Raw genomic sequence first — 14,539 nt, forward strand, 5'->3', positions numbered from 1 at the left:
AGAGATATAAAATACAGAAATGTAATGGTTTAATAGCTAATAATCAAAATAATATATTCTCTGATTTTAACCCAAATTATTAGAAACAGAGAAAGAATTTATATAGTTCATATGTCATTTACTATTTATTTCATCTTTAAGTTGTTTTTTATTGCATGTCTTAGAATGTCTTGTGTGTACTATATAATCAACATTAATAAGATGGTTATTCATTATTTTACACTGCAAGTCATTTAAATGTTTGTACTTCTGTCGTTAATAAAAGAGACAGTTTTTAAGAGCTATACTTATATTCCTGACTTGAACAAGCAATATAATTTATTGTATTTCATTTAAGCAATAATATTCAGACCTGGAGGGGCACCTGGGTAGCACAGTCGTTAAGCGTCTGCCTTCGGCTCAGGGCGTGATCCCGGCGTTCGGGGATCGAGTCCCACATCGGGCTCCTCCGCTGGGAGCCTGCTTCTTACTCTCCCACTCCCCTGCTGTGTTCTCTTTCTCGCTGGCTGTCTCTCTGTCACATAAATAAAATATAAAATCTTTAAAAAAAAATATTCAGACCTGGATATATTAATATATTATAGAAAAATCCTGATTTGGCTTACATAAAAAAGAGTAAACAAAAAATCCATTAGTCCTAACTAAAATGAAAAACAAAAACAAAATTCCATAATGGGAGACATGATGAAATATAATGTAGAATCCTTTTTTTCATCTTTGACCAAAAATAGCATGTTAGTGATAAAAGTACTGAAATTCAAACATGGCCTTAGATTACTTAATAATATTGTATCTGCCAATTTCTTGGTTTTGATAATTGTAGAGAGGTTATAAATTTGTTAACATTAGGGAAACAAAGTAAAGGATATAGAAGAACTCTAGGTATAATGTTTGTAGCTTTTCTGTAAGTTAAAATATTTCAAAACATAAAAATAAAATAGAAAAAATCCTATGATAAACTTATTGAGAACTCATAACATTTTAAGAAACATGAAAGTATAGAGTATGACATATTGGCCATAGAAAGGTGGTTGGTTTTTTTTTTCCTTCCTATTATCTTCTCATTCTAAATTTCCATACATTTTCTCAGATTTCTATCTTCTCTTCCATTCCTTCAGAGAACTACTCCCCATCAGCAACTAATCCCTTGTAGGTAATTATCCCTTGGGAATTAGCTACATTTTTTTCATATGGAACTAACTTTTACAACATAGATTCCAATTATCAGAGCTTTCAGCATGATTGAAATTTGGGCTCAAATTGTGTGTTTGTGTTTGGGGTAGAGGAAATCATTGGTAGGTGGGGAGGCAGGGACAGGGATGAGGATATAGAGGGAGAGAAAGGAATATTTAGTACTAATTGTGAAAACTAAGATGTTTGCCTTATCATGGCATCATCCAACTCAGATCTTCAATTCCTTTTAAATAAAAATATATTTATTGTTTTTAGATTTTAATGCTGAAATAATTATAGAAACAGTTTTAATATACCACATTAAATTAAATTTAGTATGTGACTTCATTTTATTTCTTGACTAGAACTTTTGGTTACATGCATTGGTTTCAAAACCACTACCTACTACAAAGGTTGGCATTCTTTTTCCTATTTGCTATATTAAAGAGGAAATTAATATGAAAGATGGGAATAGCTTGCAAATGTTACATTTACCAAAACAGAAACTAAAAAAAAAAACCAAAAAAAAAAAAAACAACAGTTGAGGTAATTACTGGTCTGGGGATCTCAAGATACAATAATATGCCTCCAAAACCCTATTATACTTTATTTACAACAAAGTCATACTATACTGAGTTTATTTTCAACTATTTGCCCATTTCTTCTTTCTCTGTAGGTTTGGCCGGATTTGCCCAATATAACAATAGATGAAAGTCTAACTGAAGATGAAGCTGTTAATGTAAGTTTTACATTGATTGACTACATAACGAAGAAATTCAGCACTTGGATTAATGATCACTTTGACCAATAATTCAATTTGAATATTTTCTTCAAAAAAGTAGAAAGCTTATTTTTAAATTTTCTATAACAGACAATATTTAAATCATATGGTACTTCTATTTTTAATTTTTGAGGAATATCTATGCTGTTTTCCTAAGTGGCTGCACCACTTTGCATTCTCACCAATAATGCACAAGGATTCCAGTTTCTCCATATCCTTTCCAAAACTTGTTGTCTTTGATTTTTGGATGATAGCCCTCCTAACAGGTGTGAGGTGATATCTCATTGTGGTTTTTGCATTTCCCTGATGATAAGTGAATATGGGCATCTTTTCATCTACTTGTTGACTATTTGCATGCATTCTTTAGAGAAATATCTATTCAAGACTTTGCCCATGGGGCGCCTGGGTGGCTCAGCTGTTAAGCATCTGCCTTTGGCTCAGGGCATGATCCCAGAGTCCTGGGATCGAGCCCCGCATCACTCTCCTCTGCTGGGAGCCTGCTTCTTCCTCTCCCATGCCCCCTGCTTGAGTTCCCTCTCTCACTGCCTGTCTCTCTCTCTGTCAAATAAATATATAAAATCTTTAAAAAAAAAAAAAAAAAGAATTTGCCCATATTTTACGCAAGTTATTAGGGTTCTTTTCTTTCTTTCTTTCTTTCTTTTTTTTTTTCCTATTGAGTGGTAAGGACTTTTTTATATACTTTGGACAGTTACACTTTATCTGTATATAGTGTTTAAATATTTTCTCTTATTCTGTAGGTTGCTTTTCACTTTGTTGCTTGTTTCCTTTGCTGTGAAGAAATTTTTTGTTTCATGTAGTCACCTGTTTTGTTGCCTGTGTTTTTGGTGACATATCCATAAAATCTTTGCCAAGACCAACATCATGAAGCTTTTTCCTTTTGTTTTCTCTGAGAAGTTTTTCAGTTTCATGTGTTACATTTAAGTCTTTACTCCATTTTGAGTTGATTTTTGTGTGATGTAAGATAAGGGTCCAATTTCATTCTTCTGCATATTATATCCAGTTTTCCCAGTATCATTTGTTGAAGAGACTATCCTTTCACCATTGTGTATTTTTGGCACCCTTGTCAATGATCAGTTGACTATATATGTATGGATTGATTTATATGTTCTCTATTTGGTGCCATTAGTCAATGTGTCTGTTTTTATGCTGGTATCATACCGTTTTCGTTACTGTGACTTTGGAGTATATCTTGAAATCAGGACATGTGATACCTACTTTCTCAAGGTTATTTCGGCTATTCAGGGTCTTTGTAGTTCAAAATGAATTGTAGAATTGTTTTTATATTTCTGTCAAAGATACCACTGGATTTTTTATAGAGATTGCATTAAATCTACAGATTGCTTTGGATAGTACAGGTATTTTCACAATATAATTCTTACAATCTGTAAACATAGGATATCTTTCTATTTATCTGTGTCTTCTTCAATTTCTTTCAGCAACATTTTGTAGTTTTCAGTGTACAAGTCTTCCACCTCCTTACTTTAATTCCTGAGTACTTTATTATCTGGGTTGCTGTTGTAAATTGGATTATTTTCCTAATTTACTTTTCTGATAGTTCATTGTTAGCATATAAAAATGCAACTGATTTTTGCATGTTGATTTTACATTCTACAGCTTTATTTAATTTATTAATTCTAACAGTGTGTGTGTGTGTGTGTGTGTGTGTGTATGAGAAAAAGAGAGAAAAACAGTTTTGTTTTGTTTTGTTTTTTTTGAATGAGCATGATATTACCTGGGGGTCTTTAATATATCATCTTTATTATGTTGAGGTATTTTTCTTTCTATTCCTAGTTTGTTGAGAGTTTTTAAGTTTTCAAGTTCCATTCACATTGTTGGAAATGGCAAGATTTCCTTCTTTTCGATAGCTGAGGAATATTCCATTATATATGTATACCACCTCTTCTTTATCCATTCATCTGTCAATGGACATCTGGGCTCTTTCCATATTTTAGTTATTGTGGACATTGCTGTTATAAATGTTGGAGTATATGCGCCCCTTTGAATCACTATGTTTGTATCCTTTGGATAAATACCTTATAGTGCAATTGCTGGGTCATGTGGTAGCTCTATTTTTAGCTTTTTTGAGGAACATCCGTACTGTTTTCCAGAGTGGCTGCACCAGTTTGCATTCCCACCAACAGTGTAAGAGGGTTCCCTTTTCTCTGCATCCTTGCCAACATCTGTCATTTTTTGAGTTGTTAATTTTTGCCATTCTGACTGGTGTGAGGTGGTATCTCATTATGGTTTTGATTTGTATTTCCCCGATGCTAAGTAATGTTGGGCGTCTTTTCATGTGTCTGCTGACCACTTGTATGTCTTCTTTGGAGAAATATCTGTTCATGTCTTCTGCCCATTTCTTAACTGGATTTTTTGTTTTTAGGGTGTTGAGTTGGGTAAGTTCTTTATATATTTTTGATACTAGCCCTTTATCTGATGAGACATTTGCAAATATCTTCTCCCATTCCATAGGTTGCCTTTTAGTTTTGTTGGCTGTTTCCTTTGCTGTGCAAAAGTTTTTATCTTGATGAAGTCTCAATAGTTCATTTTTGCTTTGGTTTCTTTTGCCTGTGGAGACGTGTCTAGCAAGAAGTTGCTGTGCTTGTGTTCTCCTCTAGGATTTTTGATGGATTCAGTCTCACATTCAGGTCTTTCATCCATTTTGAGTTTATTTTTGTGTATGGTGTAAGAAAGTGGTCCAGTTTCATTCTTCTGCATGTGGCTGTCCAATTTTCCCAACACCATTTGTTGAAAAGACTGTTTTTTTTCCCCCATTGCATATTCTTTCCTGCTTTGCTGAAGATTAGTTGACCCTAGAGTTGAGGGTCCATTTCTGGGTTCTCTATTCCATTCCATTGATCTATGTGTCTTTTTGTACCAGTACCATATGTGTTTTGTAAATCCCTATATTTCCTGCCTTTTGCATTTTCTCTATGAACAATGCCTTCCCCTGTCCTATTCATGGAGAATACTTTTCTGGCAGTTACTACATAGACTTAAAGTGTGACAGGAGAGCATGCAAGTGATGCCATGTTTTTCAGGCAATTGATTTACTTACAGAAGGTCAATCCTCTGCTAGCACACAGACTTTGACCTCAGAATATATATGGTTTGGCTGACAAGTAGGGAATTTTCTTGGTAAGGAAAGAAGTAAATCACTTCTTCTCTGCTGGGGTGGGAAGGGTTAGATGTGAGAGAGAAAGACAATAGGTTGGGGTGGTAAAGCAATTTATTGGTCCTAGAAGGGCAGAAAGCTGGGTAAGCAATTTTTTTTTATCAGATTAAACAGGCTAAACCAAGGCCTTTTCCTTTCCTATCATGTTCCACAAAAGTAAATCTGCATTATAGGACTCTAAGGATACAAAGAAAAAAATTCCCTAAAACTCTAAGAAGCACTGAAAATATATTTCTATGTGTTGTGAACTTTTTTTTTTTTTTTTTACAATCTATGAGGACCTCAAGGCTGCTCCCTCCTGTCTCTATGTATATCTCTCCTTTTTCACTCTTCATTGTTTTTGGTTAGAGAAAAATAATATACATGCATGCGATTAAAGTTGGGATCAGGTTGCCTTTATTAATCACCTGTGCACAGCTTGTGAATCTGACAGATAAATGTCTAACTTAGACATGCATGGTCTCTCTTCTGACTTTCTACATGTTTTTACAGGCTTCCAGAGCTCATGTAGCTTTTCCAGATTTTTTCAGGAATGCCACAGCAGAGTGGTGGGCGAGGGAAATTATAGATTTCTACAATAACCAGATGAAGTTTGATGGCTTGTGGATTGTAAGTAAATGTTGAGCAATTTATATTTTAAGTTGTTATTGTTTTATTTCTTATGTAGTTATTATGCAGAATTCTTACTAGATTCTAATAATTCCAAAAAAGTATTTTTTGTGAAAATAGCCCACTCATTTTTCTATAGAAAGGAAAGGTCTTTCCATATGCATAGGACTGTAAAATACAAAGCTAGCAATTCACTTTATGTATACAGATGCCATTTCCTGAATATTTTCAACTTCACCAAGGAACCAAAAAAAACCTCTTTATAACTATTTATAAATGCTTATAAACATTTATTTTATTTTTATTCAATGGAGGAATAAATCTCAAATAACTGTCAGTCATTGGTATAAGAAATCATAATCTCTGACAAATGTAGCAAATTATCTTTCAAGCAGTCTCCTAGTTTTAGATGTAACTTCAAAATATTGGTAGTAAGAGGAGGAGGAGCTAAAATGGTGGAGTATTGGGAGGATGCTAGGCTTGCCTCATCCTTTAAACACAACTAGGTAGCTATCAAATCATTTTGAATACCCAAGAAATTGATCTGAGAACTGACAAAACGAATTGTACAACTAGAGGGAGAGAAGAGGCCACATCGTGGAAGGTAGGAGGTGCAGAGATATGGTTTGGAGGAGAAACAATCACAGGTCCTGCTGAGGGGAGGGAGTCCAGGTTTCTGAGAGAGACAAAAGAGAGAGGAGTAGACGGGATCACACAAGGAGAACACTTCCCCAAAGCCATTGTCTGGGAAAATGAGAAAACCTGATTTTCATGAGTTTTTGCAACCAGCAGGGCTCAAAGACTGGAGTTTTAGAGGTCCATAGTGTGTCTGGGATAGAGCCCTAAGGGCCCTGACCTACTACTGTAGAAAAGGGAGGCAGATAACCCTGAGACAGAGGGAGCAATCTGAGGATTGCCTAAGACGCACTGGAACAGGTTTCATAAACCCATTGCTTTCAGGAGCAGGAAACATAACAGGCTATCATAAAACCCAGAAAAAGACAGAAACCTACACGAAATGACAAGATGGAGAAATTCATCCCAAAAAGAAAGAACAACAAAGAATCATGGCCAGGGATCTAATCAAAAGAGATATAAGTAATATGCCTGATTCAGAATTTAAAACAATAATCATAAGGATACTAGCTGGGCTTGAGAAAAGTGTAGAAGATGTCAGGGACACCTATACCTCTGAGATAAAAGAGCTTAAAACCAATTAGGCTGAAATGAAAAATGAAATAACTGAGATTGAAACCTAACTGGATGTAATGACCACAAGATGGAAAAAGCAGAGGAATGAATAAGTGATACAGAATATAAAATTATGAAAAATAATGAAGCTGAAAAGAAGAGGGAAAGAAAACTATTGGATCATGAAAGTAGACTTAGCTAACTAAGTGACTTCATGATATATAAAACATTTGTATTATAGGAGTCCTAGAAGAAGAAGAAAAAAGGGGGCAGGTTTATTTGAGGAAATTATAGCTGAAAACTTTTCTAATCTATGAAGAAAACAGACTTCCAAATCCAGGAGGCACAGAGAACTCCCATCAAAATCAACAAAACCTGGCCAACACCAAGACATATCGTAGTAAAATTTGCAAAATACACAGCTAAGTAAAGAATCTTGGCAGCAAAGGAAAAAAATCCTTAACCTTCAAGGAAAGACAAATAAGGTTTGCAACAAATCTATCCACAGAAACTAGGCAGGCCAGAAGAGAGTGGCATGATATAGTCAGTGTGCTGAATGGGAAAAATCTATAGCTAAAAATACTCTAACCAGCAAGGCTGTCATTCAGAATAGAAGGAAAGATAAAGAGTTTCCCAAACAAAAATTAAAGGAGTTTGTGACCACTAAACCAGCTCTGCAAGACATATTAAAGGGAATTCTGAATGGGAAAGACCCAAAGCAACAAAGACTAGAAAGGTCCTCAGAAAATCTCCAGAAACAATGACAAAACAAGTAATAAAATTGCACTAAATTCACATCTATCAATAATTACATATATCAATCAAAAATCACATCTATCAATAATTACTCTTACACATCTATCAATATTAAAGGGAATTCTGAATGGGAAAGACCCAAAGCAACAAAGACTAGAAAGGTCCTCAGAAAATCTCCAGAAACAATGACAAAACAAGCAATAAAATTGCACTAAATTCACATCTATCAATAATTACTCTGACTCTAAGTGGACTAAATGCTCCAACCAAAAAATATAGGGTATCAAAATGAATAAAAAATAAAACTCATCTATATGCTAGCTGCAAGAGACTCATTTTAGAACTAAAGACACCAGCAGATTGAAAGTGAGGGGGTGGAGAAATATTTACCATGAAAACTGACATCAAAGTAAAGCCAGAGTAGCCATACTTATATCAGACAAACTAGATTTTAAATCAAAGGCTGTAAGAAGAGATGAAGAAGGGCATTGTACCATAATAAAAGGTTCTATCCAACAAGATGATCTAACAACTATAAATACTTGTACCCCCAACTTGGGAGCACCAAGATATATAAAACAATAACAAACATAAAGGGACTAATTGATAATAATACAATAATACTAAGGGACTTTAACACCGCACTTACAGCAGTGGACAGATCATCTAAGCAGAAGATCAACAACGAAACAAGGGCTTTGAATGACACACTGGACCAGATGTATGTAACAGATATATTCAGAACATTGGGGCCCCTGGGTGGTGCAGTCGTTAAGTGTCTGCCTTCGGCTCAGGGCGTGATCCCGGTGTTGTGGGATCGAGCCCCACATCAGGCTCCTCCGCTATGAGCCTGCTTCTTCCTTTCCCACTCCCCCTGCTTGTGTTCCCTCTCTTGCTAGCTGTCTCTCGCTCTCTGTCAAATAAATAAATAAAATCTTTAAAAAAAAAAAAAAAGAACATTTTATCCTAAAGCAGTAGAAGACACATTCTTTTCAAGTGCACATGGGATATTCTCCAGAATAAATCACATATTAGGTTACAAAGCAGGCCTCAACAAGTACAAAAATATTGAGATCATACCATGCATATTTTGATTCCACAACACTATGAAACTTGAAGTCAACCACAAGAAAAAAAATTGGGAAGACTGCAAATACAGGGAGGATAAAGAACATTTTGCTAAATAATTAATGGGTCAACCATGAAATTAAGAAGAAATTAAAAAATACATAGAAACAAATGAAAATGAAAAGACGATTGTCCAAAACCTCTGGAATGCAGTGAAAGTGGTCATTAAAGGGAGGTATATAGCAATACAGGCCTACCTCAAGAAGTAAGAAAAGTCTCAAATATATAACCTAATCTTGCACCTACAGGAGCTAGAAAAAGAACAACAAATGAAGCCTAAAGCCAACAGAAGAAGGGAAATAATAAATATTAGAGCAGAAATAAATAATATACAAACAACAACAACAACAAAAAAAAAACCCACGAAAGAACAGATAAATAAAACCAGGAGCTGGTTCTTTGAAAAAAATAATAAAATTGGTAAACCAGACTTACTAAAAAGAAAAGACAAAGGACCCAAATAAATAAAATCACAAATGAGAAAAAAGAAACAACAACCAACAGAATAACACCACAGAAATACAAGCAATTATAAGAGAATAGTATGGGAAATTATATATCAACAAATTGGACAATTTGGAAGGAATGGATAAATTCCTAGGAACATATAAACTACCAAAACTGAAACAGCAAAAAATAGAAAACTTGAACAGACTGATAACCAGCAAAGAAAATGAATCAGTAATAAAAAATCTCCCAACAACCAAGTGTCCAGGGTTAGATGGCTTCCCAGGAGAATTTTACCAAATATTTAAAGAAGAATACCTACTCTTCTGAAGCTATTAAAAAAAAAAAAAAAGAAATGGAAGAAAAACATCCAAACTCATTCTACGAGGTGAGGATTACCTTGATTGCAAAACCAGACAAAGACCCCACTAAAAAGGAAAATTACAGGCCAATATCCCTGATGAACATGGATACAAAAATTCTCAACAAAATATTAGCAAATTGAATCCAGTAGTACATTAAAATAATCATTCACCACGATCACATGGGATTTATTCCTGGATTGCAAGGGTGGTTCAATATTCACAAGTCAATCAATGTGATACACCACATTAATAAAAGAAAGGATAAGAACCATATGATCCTCCCAAGAGATGCAGAAAAAGCATTGACAAAGTATAACATCCATTCTTGATAAAAACCCTCAACAAAATAGGGCTAGAGGGAACGTGCCTCAACATCATATATAATGAAGCTGTTCCATAGCCAGTATAGCCAATAACAACCTCAATGGACAAAACGCTTAGCCAATAACATCCTCAATGGACAAAAATTGAGAGCTTTTCCTCTAAAGTCAGGAACAAGACAACGATATCCACTTTCACCACTGTTATTTAACATAGTACTGGAAGTCTTAGCCTCAGCAGTAAGATAACAAAAAAGAAGTAAATGGCATTAAAATTGGCAAGGAGGAAGTCAAACTTTTACCTTTTGCAGACGACATGATACTCTATGTAGAAAACCTGAAAGACTGCATCAAAAAATTACTAAAACTCATACATGAATTCAGTAAAGTCACAGGATACAAAATCAATGTACAGAAATCTGTTGCATTTCTGTGCACCAATAATGAAGCAGCAGAAAGAGAGATCAAGGAATCCATCCCATTTACAATTGCACCAAAAACCATAAGATACCTAGGAATAAAGCTAACCAAAGAGATAAAAGATTTGTACTCTGAAAACTATAGAAAACTTATGAAAGAAACTGAAGAGGACACAGAGAAATGGAAAAAACATTCCATGTTCGTGGATTGGAAGAACAAATGTTGTTAAAATGTCTATACTTCCCAAAGCAATCTACACTTTTAATGCAATCCCTATCAAAATACCATCAACATTTTTCACAGAGCTAGAACAAATAATCCTAAAATTTGTATGGAACCAGAGAAGACTTCGAATAGCCAGAAGAATGTTGAAAAAGAGAGACAAAGCTGGTGGCTTCACAATTCTGGACTTCGAGCTATATTACAAAGCTGTAGTCATCAAGATAGTATGGTACTGGCACAAAAACAGACACATAGATCAGTAAAACAGAAGAAATCCCAGAAATAGACCCACAACTATATGATCAACTAATCTTCAAGAAAGCAGGAAAGAATATCCAATGGAAAAAAGACACTGTCTTCAACAAATAATATTGTGAAAACTGGACAACAAAATGCAGAAGAATGAAACTGGACCACTTTCTTACACCATGTACAAAAATAAATTCAAAATGAAGGACCTAAATGTGAGACAGGAAACTGTCAAAATCTTAGAGGAGAATGCAGGCAGCAACTTGTTTGACACAGCAACTTCTTTCTAGGTATGTCTCTGGAGGCAGGGAAACAAAAGCAAAAATGAGCTATCGGGACTTCATCAAGATAAAAATCATCTGAATAACAAAGTAAACAATCAACAAAACTAAAAGGCAGCCTATGGAATGGGAGAAGATATTTGCAAATGTCTCATCAGATAAAGGGCTTGTATCCAAAATATATAAAGAATTTACCAAACTCAACACCAAAAAAACAAATAACCCAGTTGAGAAATGGGCAGAAGACACAAACAGACATTTTTCCAAAGAAGACAGACAATTGGCTAACAGACGCGTGAAAGGATGCTCAACATCACTCATCATTAGGGAAATACAAATCAAAGCTACAATAAGATATCACCTCACACCTGTCGGAATGTCTAAAATTAACACAGGAAACAACAGGTATTGATGAGGATGTGGAAAAAAGAGAACCCTCTTACGCTACTGGTGGAAATGCAAACTGGTGTAGCCACTCTGGAAAACAGTTTTGAGAGTTCTCAAAAAGTTAAAAATAGACCTATCCTATGATCCAGCAATTGCACTACTAAGTATTTATCCAAAGGATAAAAAAATACTGATTCAAAGGGATACGTGCACCCAAATGTTTATAGTAACATTATCAACAATAGCCAAATTATGGAAAGAGCCCAATTGTGCATCGATTGATGAATGGATAAAGAGGTGGTATGTGTATGTATACACACATGTATGTGTATGTGTGTATATATATCCACACACAATGGAATATTACTCAGCCACAAACAAGAATGAAATCTTGCCATTGGCAACAATATGGATGGAACTAGAGACTATTATGCTGAGTGAAATAAGGCAGTTGGAGAAAGACAAATACCATTTTGATTTCACTCATATGTGAAATTTAAGAAATGTAACAGATGAGCATATGGGAAAAAGAGAGACTAACCATAAGACTCTTAACTATAGAGAACAAACAGGGTTGCTGGAGGGGAGGTGGGCAGAGGGATGGTTTAAATAAGCGGTGGGTATTAAGGAGGGCACTTGTGATGAGTGTTGTATGTAAGTTATGAATCACTAAATTCTACACTTAAGAAAATAAAAATAAAAAAAGAAATAAGTTTTTTGTATGTGTAAACTGTATTTTATGGTTTTAGAAAACCACATACAATTGCTTTTTTAAAAAAGCAATTAATTGAAGGCTCTGTGGCAGGAGTGGAGAGAAGGACATGGGGGAATATACACCATCTATAATTTAATTTTATGTCTAGAAAACATAGAAAATTCACTTTTTTACTTATATCTATAGAAAATATAGGACATTTTATGTTTTTCAAAAGGAGTCATGAAATGTAAAAAAGAAACAGATAAAGTAAATCTTCAGTATTGAGATGCCCTGTATTTTTGCTCCTTTGAATAGTAAATGTGCTCAAATATGCTGCTTTAATTTATTGGCTCTCTAGGTTAGTTCCTTTGAGAATGTATGTTCTAAATTCTTCTTGTTCACTTTTCTCTCTTTTTTTAAGGACATGAATGAACCATCAAGTTTTGTACATGGAACAGTTAGTAATCAATGCAGAAATACAGAGTTGAATTATCCACCTTATTTCCCAGGTACAATATTGTTGCTATGCCTTCGATATTATTGGTTTTATTAATCAGGTTTATAAGAACCTTATGATGTAGAAATAGGTTTCACATTCCTAATTCCCACTACCCATCTACACATTGAACCATTACTCAACCCATTACCAATACTATTTAACATTATTTTGAGAAGAAAAATCAAGAAATATGTTGTATTTATATGAACACATTCCTAACTAAGCATGCTTTAAATTGTTACTTTGACTTTCTTGAGAATCTTCCCAGATTTGAAAATTCTCAATAATTCTTAAGATTAAAAAAAAAAAACTTTTATGAAGCTTTCTTTTAAAATTTTTCTTCATAAGGAAAAAATGAAAGAATACCGATAGCACTTTGGTTGTCTCTGACCCAGGAAAAAGGGGTCCAGTTACACAGCATTCATCCTCATACTCTCATGTTCATAAACTGTTGACATCTAAAGTGATGGCAAAGCTCCGAAAAAAATACATATTTAGCTGAGAAAAAGTGGATCAAAAAATAGTGTTATAGCATTTGCACAGTTCTTATCCCCAGGGCTTTATGTTACTAAATGGATTTTTAATAAAAGTCTATTTAATCAGTATGTCTCATCTGAGTATACAAAATATAGTAGACATTTAGGAGTACCCTTTTTTCAGGTTTTATTAATTCATGTTAATTGGTAACATTTTTGTTGCCGAGTACAGTAAAATTTTTCATATGTTTTTCAGTCGCAATTGTAACTACAGTCAGTTACAATTGCACATTTTTTTTCATTTTTAAATGGTAGAGACAAAGTGTACAAATGGTCAAAAATCAATATTATTTTAAAACAATGATTAATGCTTTTGCCAAAAGAATTTATAGTTATGATTTACACATTGAATACAGGGTATTTTATAATATGTTAATATTTTTCCTTTGATTCTCCCCAGATCTCACAAAAAGAACTAGTGGATTACATTTCAGAACTATGTGTATGGAAACTGAGCAGATTCTTAGTGATGGATCATCTGTTTTGCATTACGATGTTCATAATCTATATGGCTGGTCACAAATGAAGCCTAGTTACGAGTAAGCGATGTTTACAATTATCCCTTTTGAGTCTTTATTATCTTTTAGATATTAGATTTAATGTTTTTCCTACTTCCAGGGTTCTTCCCTGCTGACCTCATCTGGTAGCCCTTTCCATCCCAATGTTGTCTGTAACTTACTTGGTCCTTTGTGGCACTTAGAATTATTGTGTTTCTCTCTCTTTTTTTCTTCCTTTCTCTTCACATGTATCATTTATCATTGTTTTAAACTTTCATCCCATTCCAAAAGCAATTGTGAACAATGTTATTTTGTCCCTCACTAGCTCATAGTAGCATAGTGATTAATAAATAATAGGTGTTCAATAAATAGTTGTTAATGAATAAATAATATATAATTGATGTCATTAATTAAGGCATTAAGGTTTGGTTAAATCTGTTGTTTAAATACATTATAACCAAGTTAGAATACACGTAAGTGAACTTGATTTAATGTCCACAATAAACAAACTTTAATGTGAGTCCAGTGATGATGGAACACAAACCATTCTTTGAATATCAAGTCTTTATTAGCACTGTCCAATAAGACTTTGCGTAATGATAGAAATGTTTTATTATTCTGGGTTGTCCAATATGGTATCTACTATCCATATAAGGCTGTTGAACAATATGGCTAGTGTGACTCAAAAATGGAATTTTATTTTATTTTTTTTTAAGATTTTATTTATATAATAGCGAGAGAGTGCATGTGGAGGGAGGGGAAGAAGGAGAGGGAGAGAGAATCTCAAG

General features: G+C 34.2%; 1 protein-coding gene across 1 annotated transcript in view; it reads left to right on the top strand.

Annotated features, from left to right (window-relative positions):
* SI (sucrase-isomaltase) overlaps positions 1 to 14,539 on the top strand; it is an 87,846-nt gene that overhangs the window by 51,053 nt on the left and 22,254 nt on the right. The window contains exons 33-36 of the mRNA XM_040636582.1: positions 1,850 to 1,912; positions 5,640 to 5,756; positions 12,641 to 12,728; positions 13,655 to 13,793. Of these exons, the coding sequence (XP_040492516.1) occupies positions 1,850 to 1,912; positions 5,640 to 5,756; positions 12,641 to 12,728; positions 13,655 to 13,793 (407 nt within the window). The remainder of the gene's footprint in view (positions 1 to 1,849; positions 1,913 to 5,639; positions 5,757 to 12,640; positions 12,729 to 13,654; positions 13,794 to 14,539) is intronic.

This window comes from Ursus maritimus, unplaced genomic scaffold, assembly GCF_017311325.1.
Source record: "Ursus maritimus isolate PB19 unplaced genomic scaffold, ASM1731132v1 scaffold_20, whole genome shotgun sequence".
Lineage (NCBI taxonomy): Eukaryota > Metazoa > Chordata > Mammalia > Carnivora > Ursidae > Ursus > Ursus maritimus.